This window comes from Cavia porcellus, unplaced genomic scaffold (assembly GCF_034190915.1).
Source record: "Cavia porcellus strain 051 isolate PalLab524CR breed Dunkin Hartley unplaced genomic scaffold, mCavPor4.1 scaffold_16, whole genome shotgun sequence".
In the NCBI taxonomy this organism is placed as follows: Eukaryota; Metazoa; Chordata; class Mammalia; order Rodentia; family Caviidae; genus Cavia; species Cavia porcellus.
In genome coordinates, this window is record NW_026947499.1 from 42,212,366 (window position 1) to 42,233,354 (window position 20,989).

At 42.5% G+C, this 20,989-nt stretch overlaps 1 protein-coding gene across 7 annotated transcripts in view; it reads left to right on the forward strand.

The window, feature by feature from the left end:
* Positions 1 to 20,989, forward strand: part of Snx29 (sorting nexin 29) — a 560,183-nt gene that overhangs the window by 86,163 nt on the left and 453,031 nt on the right. For 6 of the 7 annotated variants that reach the window (XR_010039850.1, XM_063226557.1, XM_063226559.1 and 3 more), the window contains 3 exons: positions 4,507 to 4,625; positions 10,632 to 10,707; positions 12,523 to 12,605. Coding sequence is in view for 6 of the 7 variants with exons in the window: in XM_063226557.1 (XP_063082627.1) it covers positions 4,507 to 4,625; positions 10,632 to 10,707; positions 12,523 to 12,605 (278 nt within the window). In the remaining variant the exon portion in view is untranslated. The remainder of the gene's footprint in view (positions 1 to 4,506; positions 4,626 to 10,631; positions 10,708 to 12,522; positions 12,606 to 20,989) is intronic. The other variant, XM_063226558.1, reaches the window with a different exon arrangement.

Sequence of the window (20,989 nt, forward strand, 5' to 3'; positions counted from 1 at the left end):
ATCATGAAAAATGTTGTATTTCATTAGAATTGATAAATGTAGAGTGAAACAAGGCGCCACATCTTATCCATCATGTTTATCACAATTTAAACTGAGAACAAGATGAGAGGCTAGCTCTGACTTAGCACCCAGGTTGGTGCAAGGCTTGTTCCTGGTGGACCTGGAGTTCCGGCCATGCAGGGTGTTCAGGCAGCCTCTGCATGGTGAGAAAGGATGTGCACATGGGCTGTTGATCCCCTTAGGGAAAGCAGTTTGACAAGATGTCAGGAAATGTTTATCCCACTTGACTCAGCAGTCCTCCTGCTGACAGTCTGCCTGAGGATATGTTGCACTCAGCTGGGGAAAAGATTGCTGCTGGTAGACACCAAAGTCCTTATTCAGAGAAGCAAAATTCTAGAGCTGACCTTCATGTGCGGCCACCGAGGCTAAAGTACCAGTAAGGTATTTTGGAGTTAAACTTTAATATCTTAACATTGAAGATCTTGAACCTTTTAAGTTGTTTGTTTGAGAGTATCTGTTGGTAGGAAGATGGATTATGAATTAGTACTAAATGGGAAACACGTGATAGAAAATTGTATATGTATTTTCATTAAAACTATGCAAAGAAAGACTGCATAGCAGCCAAGACAGACAATCAGGAGGCAGTGTCCTGCCAGTTGTATTTTGGGTAAGGTGGTAGTAGCTATTTTTCTCTCCTCTTTTTTCCAACATTGTCTAGGGTTTGAAACATGTGTCTTATCTGAATAGAAGTAACCCTTTTTTTTTGGAGACAATGTTTCACTGTGTAGTCCACGTTGGCCTTGAACTCATGATCCTCCTGTTTCAGTCTCCCAAAGTGCTAGGATTACAGACATGTACCACCATGTCCAGCTCCCATCGTTGTATTTAAGCCAATCTTGGCGCCATATTTGGAGACCATCTTTACCTCAGAAATCACTTTAATTCATTTTGAGGTGGTGGTTTTGGTGACTACTTTCAGTTGTGTTTGGAACTTCATGGTGCAGAGGCCTGGCTTTATCCGGCAGCCATGTATGCATATGTTCCTGGGAAGTGGCAAGCACTGTTTTTGAAACAAGCAGAAAATCCTACTTGCCCAAAGCTTGTAGGATGGCTGGGGAAAAAACTGACTAGTTTTGCTACCTTCTCTGAGAGGGGTGCCCCTGACTACTTCAGTGTCTGTCCCCTTGGTCACCAGCTGGTGGATCAGTGCCCCAAGAGGGCAGTTGTAACAGATTCCAAGGCACAGTCAAGTTCACCCAAGACTTGACTCAAGTTGGGTTCTGCTTCCAGTATGTAGGCTGGAGTGGCTTCTCTTTTGCCTCATATCCTGCTAAGAGTTTCATTTTATTACCTGTGGTATTAAATCGTAAGTTTTGCAAAATTCTGTTAGGCTTATTCCCTGCTTTACCAAAAAACTAGAGAGGACTCAGAGGGGACGTCCTCCCACAGGTAGGAATGGTTGTTACCTTTTTTTTTTTTTTTTTTTTGAGACAGGGTTTCACTCTGCACTTCAGATTAGTCTTGAACCCACTTTGTACCCCAGATTGTTCTCAAACTCACACCAGTCCTCCTGCCTTGGCCTTCCAAGTGCTGAGATTACAGGTGTGTGCCACCACACTCACCTGATTGTTATATTTCTTACAGGATTATAAAGAAATACCCACATAGAAAGTATGCCACAAAGCCTAAATTATTCACTGGCTGGCCCTAAAGTGTTTATGGATCTCTGCTTTAAAATAATGAAAAACCACTGTGGCCCTTCCAGAGGGAGAACCCCCAGTGTCTCCTGAGATCTGCACCACGTTAGAACTTAAGACCCTGGGAAACCAAGCAAGCAGCTCGCCTCCCTGGAAGCGGCTGTGGTGTGGCAGACTGGCCCTTCCAGGGAGAGAACCACCAGTGTCTCCTGAGATCCACACTGTGTTGGAACTTAGGACGCTGGGAAACCAAGCAAGCAGTAGTGAACCTACTGGTGCAGGCCTAGAGTCAAACATCCCACTTGCCCTACCCCACTTCCCTTGTCCCCTCTGTTAGCAAATGGGAACCAGAAATCTGAGCATCTCTTGGAAAGCTGACCATAGCAAATAAGGGGGATTTCCTTCTACCATCTGTTTGAAGGCAAATATTTTTATTACTGTTTTGCTTTATTCTGATTAATGGTACTGCTCTATTCAATATTCTATTTTGATAAGTTCTATAATGTTCTGTATTTCATTTTATTTTGATATACGTGATTGAAAGAACAACTATTATAAAGATAATGAAATATACTGTGATACCTATTACTGTTATCCCGGTAACCTGCTGTGAAGTTCTGTACCAACTTCACTACATGGTCTCAGTTGGCTTTATTCTGTCTTGTTCTGTTGTATTTTACTACTTAAAAAAAAAAAAAAGTTAAAAATTAAAAAAGTCAAAATAAGGGCAGAAGAAAATATAGAATCTGAATAATACACAAACTTCAGAGAATGTGGTTTATTTTCCATATATACAGTCAAGATGAACTTTTGCCCTGATGACCCTCATGCAAATTCTTTTCAATAATTGCTCTCACATTTCAGTAGCACTGTATACATTTTACGGCTCAAGTGCTATATTTATGTCAATATTTGCTTAAGAATATATAAATATTTACTTCACCTATAGGTAGTACATACAACTTTTAAAACATTTTAGGAGGATATTTTTTTCTCCTACTATTACAAAAGTAATTTTATAGATTTTAGTTAAACTGAATTTTAATTCTCAATTGTTTTAGGGAGTGTTTTAGGGCTAATGTAATAAATCTCCCCAAACTGGGTGACTTAAACAGAAATTTACGGTCTTTGTTCTGGAGTCCAGAAGTCCAGAATAGGTATCACCAAGGCCATGCTACCTCTGAAACTAGAAGGGTACCCTTCCTTGTCTCTTCTTAATTTCCAGCCATTTGCTAGCAATCTTTAGCCTTACAACTGTATAACTCTGACCTTTGCCTGGCTTCACATGGCATTCTGTCTTTTATCTCTGTTTTCACCTGCAGGTTTCTTATAAGGATACCAGACTTGCTGATTAGGAGCCACCCTATTCCAGCAGAACACAATCTTAATTATGTCTGTAATGACCCTATTTCCAAATAAGGTCACATGTTGTTTGAGTTCTAGCATTCCCAATAAGATTTTTTAAATAGACTATAAAAAGAAACAGAATGGTTTACACTGTCTTTTTAAATAAAAAAAAGTATAGTTCAAAAAAAATAATAAAATAATGAAAAACCAGGCCTACTGGTACAAACCTATAATCCCAGCATTCTGGGAAGCTGAGGCAGGAAGATCACAAATTTGAGCCCAGTTTGGACAATCTAGTGACTTAGCAAGATCCCATCTCAAATAAAAATAATAAAAAATAAACTGAGGATTTACTTTTGTGTGAAGGGCATGGGTTTAACCCTCAGTGTTCCCTACTCCCAAGTACTTGTAAAATAAAGAAAAACTGTGTGCAGTGCTGCTCGGTGGGCTGGAGGCTGGAGCTTTGTAGCTGTATTTGGGAGAGACACGTCCTGGGTTCTGTGTATGGCAGTTTTCTTTGGGTGAGTCATATAATCTTTCTTTTTTTTTCCCTCTCCTTTCCCTTTCTCTTTCCTGCCTTTATAGGGTAGGTATGGTTATGATGTGCCTTGGTCTTCTTTATGCTGTAGTTACAAAATGATTTTATAGCCTTTAAAGAACTACAGAAATAGATCCTGATATTTATTAGTGCTTCCTGATTGCCCAGAGACAAATGCTGCTGTAGACAATTACTCTGTCAAACTCAGCAGAACCAGCCTGGTGTTACAAAGGTTATGCTTATTAAATTTATACTTTGTAGATACAGTGACAGTGCAACAGGTCATATGAGCCTGGTTAATTCTTGACCTGACTTTCCTTGGAAGGGATCCAGACACCAGCTGATCTCATTCTCTCCTTTTACCCATGAGGGTCTGAGATTCAGCAAGGTGAAGCAGAAGTGGCCCAGAGTTGCTTCACTCCATCATTTCAGGACCTGGAACACACTGGCCTCTTCCTACTTTAGCACTTTGTACGTCCCTCCATTGCCAGCCTTCTTGTCTGCCCTCTTTACTCAGGTCCTTGTGCTTTGTCATCTCACCCACCCTCTTCTTAAGGCAGCTTTCTATGATCTTCCTGACCAGCTTCACTATTCCGAGATGCTGCTTTGCATCTTCTTGCAGGGTGATTTGGTTGACATTTGTGTACCCCACTCTACTTGGTTCCATGAAGGCACGATGAGTACTTTGCCTCACAGAGAGCACAGTGCCTGGTTTCAGTGCACACTCAGTAAGCAGTGGCTGAAAGAATTAGTGTCAGGCATCTAATCTGAACTCTGTTGCCTGACTGCTAGCCTACATGTCCTCTGTCCTTACACCATCTTTGCCTGGAGAAGGATGCACTGTGGAGGCCCAGCAGATGCTTGTGGTGAGTCACAAACTCTCAGGTCTGTACCTGGTCATGCAGCTGTATTCTTTCACCTTAGGCCACTGGATGGGGATGCCTGCCTCTCCCAGGTGCACAGCTGGGCTCCGCTGCAGGTGCTACATGGTGACAATGATGTCCTCTTCCCTGTCAGTGGAGTGGGCTCTTGTGCTTCTGCAGGTGAGTGCTTCCTGATTTTGTTTTCCCTCCCATCAGAACTTTGGCTCTAAGACTCAGCAGGAGGAGTATTAGAGTAACTCATACAGGCAGGAAGGAATGGGAACCAAGAGGCCTGGGGCTCCGGCAAGGAGATGCTTGTGGGGACCTGGAAGTGAGAGGGGCTGTACATCTCTTAAGAACTGGAGCATTTGGAAGTGCTCTCAGCTGTGCTAGCTGACAAGTCTCCAGGGAACCTTAAGCCTGGGTTTTCCCCTCCACCAGTGGCTTGCTGGGCTAAATGTTGTCAACACTATGTATTATTTGCTCCTTTGAAGTTGGGAGAAGGTAATGGAAGTTCTATCACAAAGGCCTTGCCACCTTGTACAGAAAAGTGCTCAGGGCCCAGGAAGTATATCAGGGCTGAAGCACTTGCCTTTGCTTGTAGATTAGTGTTTCTGTGCTATTCCACATGGTTGGACACACATGTTCATGGTTCCTTCTTATTTAGTCAGAAAATGTCATGAGGAGGTACAAGTGATCTTGTCTTACCCTTCAGGAGGGTGTGCCGTGCAGATGGCACAGTCCCTGACACAGAAGGGTTTAGTTACCATTGCCATCTCCTGAGCACCAATAGTTTGGAGAGGTCTCAGTCAACCTGACTCAGATGTATTCTCGTGTTCCTGGGAAACAAAAGTCTTTTCTCTGAGCTTCATTTAGGAAATTGTACCCGGGGCCCACCAACTCCTCAAGAAACTGTATAGAACGGTAGACCTTTGTCAAGAGCAGAAACGATCTCACACTGGCTCTGAGGACTGCCATTGGATCAGACACAATTCTAGCTCTGGGAAGCTGAGTGAGTGTAGTTGTGGGTGTGAAGCAAGGCTGAGGGGAGCCTGTGGTCGAACGCTCATGTCTGTCAGTCTGGAGAGCAGATGATGGTGTTGAGAGTGATGCAGTGGTCACCAGGCCTGGAAGTGACTGACTCCATTTATCTTGCCAGCCCTATCACAGCCACAAGAAGAGGGTGTTACCGCTGCGTGGCCGCCTTTCTGATTTGCAATGAAGACTCCCTGAGTTATTCTGTCAGGGTCCCAGGCATGTGTAAAGCTGTGCTCAGGTGGCAGTGCTGTATTGGGCGTGTGTGGGTGTCCGTGGTGCAGGGCTGATCAGTGGGATAAAGAGGATGAGGAGATGTGTGCTGCTATCTTCTCATTCCTGTTTCCCCACACTACCGAGGGGCTGTATCATTGCCTGTTGTCTGCCATAGCTTTCTCTTTGCCTGTACTTGAATGAGTGGCTAACACTGTTTTCTCAGCCACATGACCTTCCATACCACCTGGGACATCTGTGTGGGGGTCCCAATTAAGTTCCAGAGGGCAACAGTGTGGTGGCCTTGTTCCTGCTTGCAGGCCAGACTGTAGGAGTCCTGTATCTCTAGGTTGTCAGTTCAGAAGGCCAGGAGTGGGGAACAGTCCTTGCCATTGCAAGTCAACAATATGTGTGGACCAAGTGTCTAGGAGGGGATGTTGGCTAGGACTATGCTCACCAGAAATGATGCATATGAGTCAGTCTGCCACTTGTTAAATTTACTGCAGTCGTAAAGCTGCCAAGAGTTTTGCAAGCTTGTGACAACCTAAGGGGCAAACCTGCTGTGGATTGGAGCTTGGCACAGGAAGACATGATACTGAGGTCTTCATGAAGATACTAGAATCTGAGCTAGGGGAGTTAGTTAATTGCATGGGATACTAAGCCATGTCAAGTCCTTCCTAGCCCATTGCCCATTTTTATAGGAGCATAGGGGCCAGGTGGGGTCGGTATGGCCCTTTCCTGGTGGGTCCTACCAACATTTTTTCCTGAGACTCCTTTACTTTTGTTTAACTTCGAACTAGTGTCTTCTGATTGACACTACCTTAATTTAGATATTACCACATTTTTCTTTGTTCTTGCTGCAGAGCCATTTTGTTCTTAATGTGACTTCTCACAGAGAAGGACATTCCTCACCTTGGGAAATTTTTAGTTGTCTTTGAAAATGTCTTTGCTTTTACAGTCACTGTGATTGGGGGTAGGGAAAAAGGGAAAGAGAAAGAGAGGCTCGTGTAAGGGAGGATGGGTGTTTTTGTAGCTAAATCTTAGAAGGGAGAAGAAAACTCTGAAAAGAACGATTACCCTTCTGAATCTTGGGTGAGACGACTGCACGTTCAGGGGCACTGCATGTCCTGGTTAGGGAAGGAGTCAGAGCAAGAGCTGTCAGCCTTGCTCATACCACGAGACTTGAACAAGCAGGTGGAAGGTTAGACACATGAGCAGCTCCTTTGGACATGTGTGTGAGCTACAACAGGGCAAAGTGAATTTTACCAGTGTTTATTTAAAGTGTGAGGGAGGAAGATGTCCAGTGTTTCTTTCCAGTGAGAATAATAAATGGAGGTGACAAAATACCCCTTCCTACTCATCTGAGATATAAGAAAGTATTGCTTGGATTTTAGCAGATGCACAGCCAATGGATAAGATTAATAACAAGAGTAAAAAGGATAAAGGGAAATTAGAGGAGGAGAGAGGAAGGAAGGGAATTAAAAAACGAAATGAGTTGTGTTGTATATGTGTACCAACTCCCCAAGATGATTGTAAAATGCATGTACTGCCAATGTATACTAATAAAATACATGGAAATAAAAGATACATGAAAAGCAAACAAACAACCCCAATAGTACTGTCACCTTCTACCCTTTTCCTTTCTTTGTTTAAGGGCCAGAGTGAGTTTTTATACAACACAAACCAGATCACATCATTTCCCTGCTCCAGAACCTTCTAGTGCACTTAGAATAGAATGTAGGATTTGCATCATGGCCAGCTAGGCACCTGCTAATACAGGCTACTTCATTTCCTCCCATTTTCCTTTTATTGAGTGTCCCCAGCCATATCAGCTTTCCCCCACTTCCTCAAATGGAGCCCCGCCTTTTCTCTCCACCTGCCCCTCCTGCTTTCTGCTCCCCTGGCAACATCCTTCAGGTCTCAGCTCAAGTGTTGCTTCTTGGAGAGTGTTCTCTGACCTCTCCTTGGACAGGTCAGGATGTGTGTGCCATACTGCAGATCTGTCTGTGTTGCTCTGACTGCTGTTTGTCATGATGCATTTTTGTTAACTACTGGACAGTGTCTGTTCTCCCTGCTAGTCTCTGAGGTCCATGAGGGCAGGGCTGTCTATCATCTGGTTGTGACAGTGCGCAGGCTGAGCTCACAACTGGGACTTAGCGCACCTTTGCTGAATGAGTGAATAGATGGTTGCAGTAGGTGGAGGGATATATGTGCTATAGGGAGTGGATGAGTGGCACTGGAAGAATGATGTCCAGATAGAAGAAAGAGCATGAATAAAGGCATGGGAGCAAAGCGTAGGATATGTAGAGGAACAGACAGGTCAGCTGGACGAGATCCTGTGTGCTGAAATGGGAAGGGTTCATCTTGGCCATTGGGCAGACCAGGGTTTGGATCCTTGTACTTTTTAGCTTTCTGGCCTTCCTAAGTCAAATCCTCAGGGTCTATTACCTCACGTATAAAATTAAGTTAATAGTAGTCTTGTTTGTGAGGGGGTCTTGAAAATGAGGGAGACGCTCTATTGTTTGTGTGCTGCAGTATGCTAGGCATGCTGCAGGTACTAGCCAGCTGGGATTGTGCTAAGGAGGGGGATCAGGCTGCCAGCTGGGCTGAGTCAGCCTCAGGTCTAGAATGCCCATTGCGTGACTACTCTGGCTGTGAATTTCCACTGTGTGTGTTGGGCTCTAGGCTTTGCTTCAGGGTCTGGAATCTGACAGCTGTGCTTGAATTAGATTATCAAAGGTGACACAGAACTGAGGTAACCTGCCACAGAAGGGCTGTTAGATGGTACTGAACCTTTGAACAGATGTGCGATAGAAATGACTTGTAAGTAAACTGGGGGATACTTTATGTGTCATTTATATACTGTGTTAACTTTTTGTCATTGTAAGCCAACAGAGAAACAAAAAACTGAGATAATTAATGGAAGGAAAAAAGATTTATTTTGGTTTACAGTTTCAGATATTTCCATCTTTGGTCACTCAGCTTCATTGCGTTTGGGCGTATGGTGAGGCAATAACTTATGGTGGGAGCATGTGGTAGAAGAAGCTGCTTGCCTCATGGTGACTGGGAAAGAGGGAAGAAGAGAGGGAGAGAGAGCGGAGAGAGACACTCCTCCATAACATCCCTGTTGGGACTACCTCTGTGGCCTAACTTCCTCCCACTGGCCCCACTTAAAGGCCCAGTTGTACCATGGGCTGAGGACCAAGCCTTTAACACGTAGGCCTTTGGAGCACACTTATCCAAACTGTAGTAGGAATCATGCTCTGTGGAGTTATAGCCCCCGGGGAGTGGCATATAAGACCTGGTGCTTTCAAAGGTCAGGGTGACCTCGTAGGCTTAGGCAAGTATCCAGTGGAGCTTTATACCAGGCATTTATAAATATGTGACCATGATTCGGGACTGAGGGCTTGGCCAAGGGAGAGGGCTGAGATGAGAGCTGTAGATAAGGCCTGTCTGGATGTTCCAAGGAAGAATGAGGCATGATTTAGAAACATTTCACTCAGAAATCTGAGAAAAGATGGTTGGGGGAGGAAAGGCAAAGAAAGTAAGTTTTATGATATCTGAGAGAGGAGACCTTGGGGAGGGGGAAACTGAGAAAAGGGCTCTTTGGGTTCTCTGAGAGCAGTTCTGATTGATTGGAAGGACAAAAACCAGAGACAGCCGCGATTACTGCGGAGTGGGCTGATATTTGCTGCTGCGCACTGGGCGTCCTTAATGAGCTTTACGTGAAAGTTAAAATGTGTGAGAGTCAGTGATGTGACAGGCATTAAAATATGTGGCAGACATTGCTGGTAGCCCATTTCATAGGTGAGAAAACTGAGGCATGAAGAGGCTGGGTAGGTGGCTGAATTAAAGTTGGGGAGCAGGGACTTGATACCCAGCGATTGGGCAGCGATTGGGCAGATTGATACCCAGCGATGTATCCCAAAACTAGTCTCCGTACTAGGTGGCAAGGAAAGGGAGGCTGAAAAGTAGCAACTTTTATTTCCCCTTTGAATTCTTGAAAGAGTTAGGAGAGAATAGAAGCTTGGTGGGGCCAGCAAAGTAGAAGGAAAGGTTACAAAACATCTTTTCTTTCCTCTTAACTCTTCCTCAAGCCCAATCCCTCTGTTACTGGAGGTCTGCCCAATTCCATGTGTAAATAGGAGATGTGGTGCTCAGGAGGCTGTGTTCCCTTACTTCTGTTCCCTGGCCCTGGGCCTAGTTCTCCAATGGGCACTTACGCTGAGAAGTTTCTTGAATGAGCAAGGAAGGGGTCCTGTGCATGATATGGGTCTTAATGTCACTATCCAGAAGGGCTGGGGATTTACCTCAGTGGCATAAGTGCCTGCCTTGCAAGTGCACCGTTGTGAGTTCAATCCCTGTACAAAAAAAAAAAAAAAAAAAAAGGCCACTATCCAGCCAAAGTTTCATGAGATTGTAATTTTTCCGGGAAGGAGACTCAAGCACCTGCTAATGTGTTTATGAGAATCATTAATGTCTTTTGCCTGTTGGTTGTAGAGATTATTTATGACCTCCCTTCTTGGGAAAGCCCTTCTAAAAAGCCACGAATGCAGGCTAACACTTTAGAAGGAAGCAACAGGACATGGTCTGTGATTAGACCATGCTGCCCTCTAGTGTCACTTATAGGCAGAAGCAGTTTGTCTAATAACTTTTATTCCGTTTTCCGAGGTTTACTCTACATATGAATTTCATGCACAATTCCATGTGCCTCAAGGTCAAAAAAGTGACAGGATAAGTGGGACTATGGGGCCTTCTATCAGCAGCTGAGCCCAAGTCATAATAGTACTGTCTGCAAACATGAAATGGGTAAATTAAAATCTAGTGCATAAGTAAGAAAATTTCTAAGTTAGCTGGTCCAGCAGAAGAACAAATGATAAGGAGAAAGTAGAATTAAAATATCTTGACTGTGTACGATTGTTCTCTGTTCACTTCCAGGTGTGCCCCTGGGAAGCCTGGAGAATGGGACAGGACCTAATGATCACCTTCTGGCGGAGCCTGGCCTTCGGTACAGGTTAATATTTTACTTTTGGGATTGAGATGTGCTAGTAACAACTTAGATTATATTCTTTTTTAAAGATAGGGTTATAACACAAGGCTTTACTTACACTTATATTCAGATTAGTCTTGCATCTCAATGACCAGTTCCTAGTGGTCTTAGATTATCTTTCCTAGGTATATAATCCATATGAGTTTTCAATCTTAACCTCCTGGGTGAGGGCTCCTGCCTTCCCCAAGCCGTGCATAGTGTCTTGGTCTCACCCAGCATAAACAAGGTTCTGGACAAAACACCACTCACCCATACCCCAGCTGGTACCATTTAGTCTGGCGTCAGAAAACATGGTGCCACCAGACCCTGTCAGGGCTCTGAGTCTTTTTCTGCTATTTATTTTAGCAAATTTGCAAGGTATAATGATGGATGAAAAATATTATTCTTAACCCTGACTGCATGACCTTGGAGAAGTTTTGGTGCTTTTCTTTCAATGTGTGTGAGTATATCACATGATGGCCTTGCGATTTTCTTTTTTGTTTTTATCGGTACCAGGGATCAAACTCACGACTGCCTGCTTGCAAGGCAGGCACTTATGCCGCTGAGCTAAATCCCCAGCCCCAACCTTGCTATTTTCATAAAGGGTGTTATTGTTACATTTGTCCCATGTTGCAATTTCATTGTAACTGTATAGTTCTCAATTGTGTTGGTTATGTTATGTAGAGTTTCTTTGAGTCCTACATCTTTTTCAGAGGGAAGATAGGAGGTTCTTTGAGACTCTGGTTGTGACATTTTTACCAGTTGATCAGTGGGCATTGGGACCTTATGTCTGTTCCCATTTAAAGACACATTGTTGGGCCGGAGATTTAGCTCAGCGGTGTAAGCGCCTGCCTGGCAAGTGTGAGGTTGTGAGTTTGATCCCCGGTACAAAAAAAAAAGACACATCATGTAATATCTATTATTAATTCATTAGCATTGAATTCATGGCCCGTGGTACTAACTCATACCTGAATGAAGCTTATGTAACGTACATTTTTCCATAAGGAACACCGTACCCTTCTCACTTCAGGAACACAAGATAGTACTATACTTAGAGGTTATGTTAGATAACAAAAATAATCAATAAAAAATCTCACAAGAATATGAAAAATGTGACACTACATAGAACCACGAAAAAGAACTTGTTTGTAGTTGTAGGAGCAGAAACAAGAAAGTAGATTGTCACTTCTTTTGATTTTAACTTGGAACATAAAAGTTGGTGACTTAAATTTTTGGCTTATAAAGTGATTTGTGAAACTATTCTGTATTGATTTAGAGTTCTACATATGAATTACGATTGAAGAATACGTTGAGTATTTCTTTTAAAAACTTTTTTCCAAGATTTTATTTTAAAGAGAAAAAAACCCAAAATTTGAAAACATGATGATTAGTGGGTAACAACGGTATATACATTGTATATTGTTATCTTCAAATCAGTTACTCAGAGATATGGTGAATATTTCAATTAAAAATTATTACAATAAAAGACACATTGCCATTAATCCTCCTCAGAATCCCTGCCTCAGTTTGAACACATTTATCCCATCATTCTTGGCAATGTGTCTTTTACTATAATAGGTTTAAACCATTTATAAAGTCACCATATTTTTTGATCACTTGTATAAATTTCAGAAAGTAGACAAATTTGCAAAAGTGGAACCTGCATGTTATAAGAATTAACTGATTTCAGATAGCTGCTTTCTGATTCTGTCTGTAGATAACTGAATAAACATACCTCCTGCTAGGGTAAAGTTTTACATTTTAAGTGACTGAGTATAAATTTCCTCTGCTCTTTTGCAGTGTGGAAACCAGTTCTCCAGGTCAAGGAAGTCCTCTAACCAACCAGTTACCTTCTGCCTCAGTGCCAGAGTCAATGACAATTAGTAAGTATTTTCCGAGCCATCGCTACCCATAGCGGCATGACTGTGCGCCTGTGTGTCCCAGCAGCACCTTTGTGTGTATTCTTCCATGCCTGTGGACTTTGAAAAATGTGGGATAAAGTAAGCAGGTGTGTACCTGGCTGTGGACTTGAAGCATGGAGCATGTATGCTTTTGGAACTGTGGTTCACCCAATGGCCCTATGCGTGTGCATCCTCTCTAGGACAGCTTAGGGTTAAGATGGAAGGGAAGCTTCTTCTGTGGCTCATGATCTCAGGGGCTGTTTCCTCTAGGGCCCGGAGACATGGGTTCCTTTGTAATGTTGGAAGTATCAGTTTTGTAAGTGAGGAAGAGGTGTCTCTTTAAGGTGATGAAATGTTGCTTATAATCAGGTTTTCAACTTTTCCTCCCAGAAAAAGTATTAGAGACATAAAAGAGCAAGTTTCACAGCTTTAAATAACAAAGAATATCCCAACCGTGACTTTAGGATAGAAACTCATCTTTTCTGGAGGTAGGTAGGCTGGGGCTGATATATAGCTCCATGGTCATCAGAGGCCAGGGCTCCCTGTGCCCTGCCTCATAGATGAAATAGCTGCTTTAGTTCCAGCCATTTCATTCTTTTTTGAGGTAGCACGAAGGAAGAAGGACAGAGAAGAGATTTTCTTAGTTTACATATAGGATTCAGGGGCCCAAATATGGCCACAGTAAAAAATAACATTTTCATCAGTCTGTGACTAAAGTTCGGTATTTGTTGCTTTTATGAAAGTAAGCAGAAGCCTTAGAAACCACAGTAGTGATGGTGAAGTGGATGACTTTGTCACCAAAAGTCACAGGCACTTGTAACAACTATGGAATGAAAACATATCAAATGTCATTTCTGCTTGGAAATATGGTGCTTATTTCATGTGATAATGTAGAAGCTTATATTTTACAATGTCATTTTTACATGTCAGTCATTCTATTCCAATATAATCAGGTCGCTTTGTAGTTATGTATCTTCTGTATTTTAAAACTTTTTTTGTTACTTAAAGGGAGTCCATGGGCATCCTTAGACTGCAGACTGGGCTCTTGGTAAACAAAAGCTAAAGCCCCAGCTCTATGGACCTCATCCAGAAGTTCCCTTAGTATCCATTTGTATATTTGGGGCCAACATTAGTCCCATGGTCTCCCCTGACTGTAAAGGAGGGAGTGTATTCCCTCTTCTGTATATATCTTTATCGCTAAAGAAAGAAGTTTGGGATTTGGGGGCTGCAGTACTCATAGTTCAAGAGTGAGACTTGAGAAATGAGTGGACATTGTGAGACTTATGTGTGAGAATGACCATCTCACTGTGCAGCGAGCTGAGTGGTTTACTAGGGTGTTCTCAGCCTGGAGTTCAACTGAGGCTGAGCGGACATTTCTGGATCACCTGGTATCCACATGGAATGGGTAAATATATATATGTTGCTGTTCTTCAAATTTCAGTTATTTGTTTACCATTTTACTCTTACTTATCTTATATTGTTTGTTTTTAATGATACACTTGAAACAAATTTGAGCATTTTTCTTTAAAAAAAAGGAAACCTTAATATCATGACTAAATAGAGAAGCACTGTTAGTTGATTTAAATAGCTGGTAACTATGAAAACAAAGGTGAAGGAATGTTACTAAACTTGTCTTGGCCAGTGTTGCTGTCCCAGGTTCTGACTGAGACTCGCCATTGTTCAGAGATGGGGTACAGCTTCTGGGCCTGTGGCTCCTGCAGGTAGGGCAGGTGTCTTCATCTTCATGTTGCCAGGCAGCTCTGTAACCTCCAAAAAGCACCAACCTTTCTGGAGGTACTTTTCATTCAAAGGGAATCGTACTAGGAAAAAATCAGGGATGAGGCAAATGGCCAGATTCGGCCATGAGGAAATGTGTAGGCTGTACTGATCAAGAATGGCAAGAAAATTGTGCTGCCTCCGTGTGCAGAGATGGTTTTACTGAGGAAAACAATGAAGTTTGGATTGTTGGACTTGGTTGCAAAAGTCATGCTGTTGGTGACATTCTTGGAGTGTGCTTCTGTCTCTTTTGGCCTTGAATGAGGGCAAGAAAGAGAGGCTAAGATCATAAATCTTGATGGTGAAATTATAATAGTAGTAGTAGTAGTTCTGTGCTTCCCACCCTACGCCAGGGTCAGTGAGAATCTGGAAGATGCTGAAGATGCTAAACCCAAGTGTTTTTCCTAGAGATAATGGAAAGGATGGGAGAAAGGAGAAAATCGGGATCTGTGACTTGCTGTTGTTTAATGCCTTGTCTTTATAACATCTCTGATTCTGTCTCTAGGCGATAACGCCATGATGAATGAATGAGACTTGATTTTGACTCTGAAGAGACCCTGTTTTGAATTGAATGCATTTTTCTAAAAGGACAGTGGCCTCCAAGATGCACATGATGGTTTTATAGGAACCTCATTGGGGTACCATTTTCAGGGCTGCATATGTCTGTGGACAATGAACATTGTTCTCCCTGGGATAAGTTCCCACATCTCAAAGGGATAGTGTGCCTTGATAGTTGCTCTTGGGTCTGATTAGGTTTCTGGTCTTCTCTGGGGTGCTTTTTGTCCTCAAGGAAGTTGCTGACCAGCTTGTGCATTTTCACTGAGCCCGTTCCTCCAGACATTATCCAGCGATGCTAGTTGCACAATGTAAAGCTTTTTCCCCATTTTTACTTATACTGTTTTCTAGAAATTAAATTGTTTATCATTTGTAATCTTTGGCAAATAGGACATATCCAGAGTTTACAGCTGGAGTCTCTTAAGGAGAATATCAGTGTATCCACATTTGGGTGATGATTCTGAATGGGTAGCGGGGTGGGGGAGTTTTCTGTGATGGCTGCACATTTAGGAAGTCTTCAGGGGCCAATGCCTTTGTTTACCTGTGTGCATTTCCCCATAGATGAGGGGGCAGGATTGTTGGGAATCTTGAGTGCAAGGTGATTTGGGGCCTCCACCCCATTCTTTCTCCACTATCTTGTCTTCATTGAGAGAAATAGGAATGGTGGGGTGCCATGTTTCCTGGCTGCGATTAACAAAGGTCCATGAGCCAGGTGGCTTCAACAGCAGAAATTTAATTTTTGGAAGTTATAAGTCTAAGAGCAAAGTGTTAGCTGAATTGGTTTCTGATAGGGCTTTTTTTCCCTGTTACCTAAAGTCAGGCAGTCCTTTTCTGTGTTCCTAGTGGTCTTTTATCTGCCTGTGTATCCCTGGTGATTCTTTCTCCTTCTCAGTCTCAGTCTCAGTCTCAGTCTCAGTGTCAGTCTCAGTCTCAGTCTTTTTTTCAATACTGTGGATAGAACTCAGAGCCATCTCCTCTTTTTTTTTTTTTTTTAGCTCCCTTTAGAATTTTATTTAGGGTATTTCTAACTTATTCAGGCTGACCTTAAAATTGTGATCCTCCTGCTTCAGTCTCCTGAGTAGCTTGGATAATAGGCATGCATGACCATGCTTGACCCTTTGTCTCTCTTTGTAAGGATACCAGATCTTATTTAACCTTACATACCTCCATAAAGGTTCTGTTTCCAAATGCAGCCACATTGGCTTTAGGTCTTTGTCTTAGTGTGTTTTCTGTTGCTGTAATTAAATGCCAAAGATAGGGTGATTTAAAAAGAAGAGAGATTTATTTAGCTCACAGTTCTGCAGGTCTTGGCACCAGTGTTTTCTTAGTTTCTGGTAAGGGCTACATGCTGTGTCATGTCACAGCAGAGAAGCAGGGGCATGTGGAAGGAACATGTGTTAGGTAGAGGGTGAGGGAAGGCACCAGACAGGCTTTGTAACAGGTCACTCTTTCAGTGGCTAATGTGGTACCAGGATACTTAACACTCCAGTGAGTCTTAACTCCCTTCCTTGAGAAAAGTGTTAATACCTTTTAAAGGCTGAAACATGTCTTACCCTGTTCTTTTGGGACTGAGACTCAGTTTGAGTTTTAGTGGTGATAAGCCACAGGAGGGTTCAACATACAAATTTGAGGGGGAAGTGATGCAAGTTGGGTGCTAGCACAGGGCTTCTCAGGAACAGGGGACCCAGAGCAATTAAAGCTTGGACTAGGACTGCATGCCAGCATGCGAAGCACATACATTTCTCTAGAGCAGAAGCTTGTATCTTGGAAATTCCTCATTAAACCTGGCAAGGGAACTCATCAGCTTTGACTTCCCAAAACCTGACTTTCTCTGTGCCATTAAGTGGCTTTTTGCCTTCTTTTACACGATCAGGCAGGTGACCACACCTGCACTGCAGTGGACCGCTAGGTAGCTTATTTTATCCTGGGAACTTGAGGCTAATTGACCAGTTCTTTGCTTAGCAACTGTCCCTTTCTAGGTGTCTCTGCAGTTGCACAGGTCTTTGTTGTGAGGCATTTCGAGAACGCGTTTTTTGTTACTTATTGCCTAAGAGAAGATGGTGTGCCAGACTCACAATATTGCTCTCCCTTTCTGCAAGGCTGTTTGGTACTTAAGAAAATGCAAAGCCTTATGAAAAAGTTAATTAGGAAGCAGTAAAGACAGTCTTGAGCAAAACCTCAGAGCCACTTTGTTCCTGTAACTTGATTTGTGGTCCCCAGGCTGGGGATCAGAGCTGTGCCCTGTAGGGTTGCATCGTCTCCTGTTGGTGTCAGAGGCAGAAATGAAGGACATGCTCAGAAGCAAGGCTGCCCATGTCAGGTTGCAGCTTGTTGGTCTTGAACTCTTAGTGCCTTGTTGCTCTGCATCAGTGTAAGGTTAGGATGGATACTGGTTGTGGAGATCAACCTTGACATGCTTGGGAAAGTGTGTGCATCAGAATTAAGAGTAAATAAGTGTCAACTACTACTAATATGCTTATTTGTATTCTGCTTCTAAACATTATGTCATAATAATTCTTTTCTTCTGTATGTCCCTGATCATTCTGTTGAACTGCTGCATGATACCCTATCACTTTTTAATGGCAATTCACTGGATTATTTGGGGAAAAAAAGAGAAATGCTGCATGTGATGTGCTGAGCTTGGGGTTTGGTACACATCTGAACACTGGCTGATATTTTTAAAATCTGCTTATGGTTTTTTTTTTTTTTTTGAATGAATTGCTGCTTGTGGGTTTGGAGGGGCATAGGTTATGCAGTATTTGCAGGCTTGTTGTAAGAGCCATTTGATGTTCTGAGTTAATGTGTTGTCAGCAGTGTGAGGCCTGCCAGTTTCCTGATACTTTACCACCATTAGTTGCTAATGTGTTGATATATTTTTGCTACTTTAAAAACTGGGGAAAATCATTTCTTGCAGTTGGGGCTGTGCATTGCCATATGCAGTAACTTTCTTCATGCTTTTGCTTACCTTTTATACCTTCCTTGTGAGCCATGTTTCTGTCCTTAACTTTCAGTGCCTTTTGTCCTGGGTATTCCCTTCGACGTGGAAAGGGGAGGGATGGGACAGAAGCGGTTATCCGCTGTTGCTGGTAGAGTGTGCAATTGAAAGTGGAATGGCAGCCCCTTCCACTGGCCTCTCACAAGAGCTGGCTGAAGCAGTTTTTTCCTCTTCCACATCCTCGTCTGTTCTGCTTAAAATCTGCGGGGCCCCAAGAGTCTCTGTCCCTTCCAGGCTCACTTCTCTGTCTGAAGTTAGCCATACAGCTAGCGGCTTTTTTCTGTTTGCTGGCTCTTCCTTTGTAGACTTTACCACTAGTGCTTGACAAATCCCAAGCCAAACTTCTTGGAACGTGGTGGGTTTAGAAACAGTAGGTAGAAGGAGAATAGCGTTAGACCTCATATTCCCCCCTTCTCAAATCAAATGTATCTGCGTTGTTTCAGTTTTGACATGTAAAAACATGCAGAGCTTACCAAGGGCCATGAACTTTGACATTGTTTTATCTTGTCATTCCCTCATAAGTCCTCTGAGGTGTAGGTAGTTATTCTCTTTTCTTATGTAAGAAAACTGAGGCTCTGTAAGGTTCAATAACTTGCCCAAGGCCTCCCAGCTAGTATATTGTTCAAAAAATATTAAGCACTCACTATGTGCCACGTATGGTTCCTAGATATGATAAGTAGTGAATCTGGCAGCGAACCCAGATTTTCTACTTGCAAAGCCTACGATTCCAGATCCCCAAGGAGACACTTTCCACTGTGTCACCCAGCAGGGTAAGCAGCCTTGCAGTGGGTGCTTGTTCATGACCAAACGCCTTAAAGTTATTTTTAATGAAACAATGAATTCTCAAACAAGGATATTAGCTTTATGGAATGGGTGTTCCAAACAGATCGTCTTATTTTCAGGTGTACTTATGCCTTCAGGATTATTAGAGCTGGAGAGGAGCAAAATATGTTTCTTTTTAAAATCCTCCTAAGTTTTGACTTTTCATTTCTTTTCCTTTTTTTGTTTTTCTGAGGCAGGGTCTCCCTCTTTAGTTCAGGCTGTCCCTGAGGTCACTATGTCGTTCCAGGCTGGCCTTTAAACTTGCAGCAGTCCTCCTTCCTCCACCTCCCAAGTGCTGGGCCTCCTAAATTTTTAGCCAAGACAGATTCCTGTTAGTGAAAGACAGATTAACAAGAGAAATCTAGCAGTTTTAGTATGCTTGCAGTGTGCAATACTGGGAATAAAGTCACTCAGAGTAATTTTCTCAAATCAGTGGATTGGGAGACTTGCTTAATAGTATTTTAACAAAGCATTATCAATTTTAGAGGAGTGACAAGACAAAGGAGCAAGCTTCAGGCTTTCGAGTGTGAGAACACCACAAGAGGTAGTAAAACTGCTCCCAGATCCCTCTGGCCCAGCGTTTTCTCCTTTAAAGGGCAGAATTTATATCTAGCTTGAGGCAGGGATGCCAAAAGAGGTAGAAAGACCTTTTGTGTTCGTGCATCACTGTCTTGCCATCTGGCAAACAGGAAAAAGGCAGAGACCCACAGTGTTTTCAATCATCCTAAATATTTTAAGGCCATGAAATACTTTGGTTTCTTTCAGCGCCCTGAAAACTGGAGCGGGTGGCTTCTTATCCGACCACTTACTCTGTGCCTGTTGGCTTTTCTCTGGCTCCCAGTTCCCCCCCTTCTGCTAACCCCAGATGTGATCTCTGTAACAACCAGGCCATTCCCATTAGTGTAGCCCCGTGGTGGGTGACCTAGGATCTGGCCTGTTTCTCTGCCCATCAGCACCTTTCTGCCCTTCACACGTGAGTTCATAGCTCTTTGTCTGCTTTTTGTTATAGGTGGTTTAGGAAATTTCACCCACTTAGGGTGTCATTTTTATACCTGTAAAATAATAAGTTGTGATTAATATTAAAATATTTTAAATTCTTTATTTTTCCCCTCTTCTATTTCAAATATCTTTTCCTGTCTTTTATAAGAACAAAATAATTTAATTTTAGTGAGTAAATAGAAAAGTGGTTTGTCTAATATGCTGGACTTGAAGTAGAAGAAAGTTAAATAGTTTTGAAATGAAACTACACATACTAAGAAATCCTTGTTGTTAAACTATAATGCCTTTAAAAATGTCTAGTCCTTTTCCTACCATCTTGGAATTGGTAGAAATTAGCTCTTTACTTCATCATCGTATGCTATTTAAGCTAATTTTTATTTCATCTTAAAACATTTTTTTTCCGTTTTTTTGAGAGGGTCCCACTGTGTAGTTTAGGCTGGCCTTGAATTCACTATGTAGTTCAGGTTGACCTTGAATTCATGGCAATCCTTTTGCTCAGCTTCCTGAGTGCTGGGCTTACAGGTGTATGCTACCACATCTGTCTTAAACGAACTTTCTATAAACCTTGGATTTTATAATGATGAGAATTTTATTTTCAGTTTTCCAGTTTAATTTAATATGGCATTGTTTTAAACTTAATTTGTAGACCAGTATTTTGAAGAAGTTTTGGATCACATAGATCTGTGAGTTCCCATTTAGGGCTCCAGGAAGGTATGAATGGGAGTTACAGGTAAGAGAGAAACATTGTGAACCATTATAATGAAGGTGGGCACTGGCCAAGAGTAGTGTTATGTTTTTGAGGAGCAAATGTCTCTTTTTGGTTGTAGTATTTTAGCTCTGTGACCAGCAGCTTTAATAACGAGTATGGTCACTAATAGTATTAATAGATGTAGTTCTCAATTGACGTAATAATGGTAATCATGACTCATGAGATGATGAGATTGTGAGCATCGTACTTAGTTTTCCCTGGCTTCATACCAATCCACAGGAGCAGGGATCATTGGCCCATAGTAAAGATGGGGAAATCATTGAAGCAGAGGCTAAGTTTAGTGCTCACGGTCATGCAACCCAACTTCTGGGGTGGTGGCTCCCAAAATCCAACCCTACTCTCTCCTTTTTCCTTGGATATGGATGGGACCCAGCAATTTTTTCCTTTGTATAGGCAGCCTGGGAACCTGATTACTGCTGGCAGTGCTGCCAGTGCCTTTGAAATGTGTTT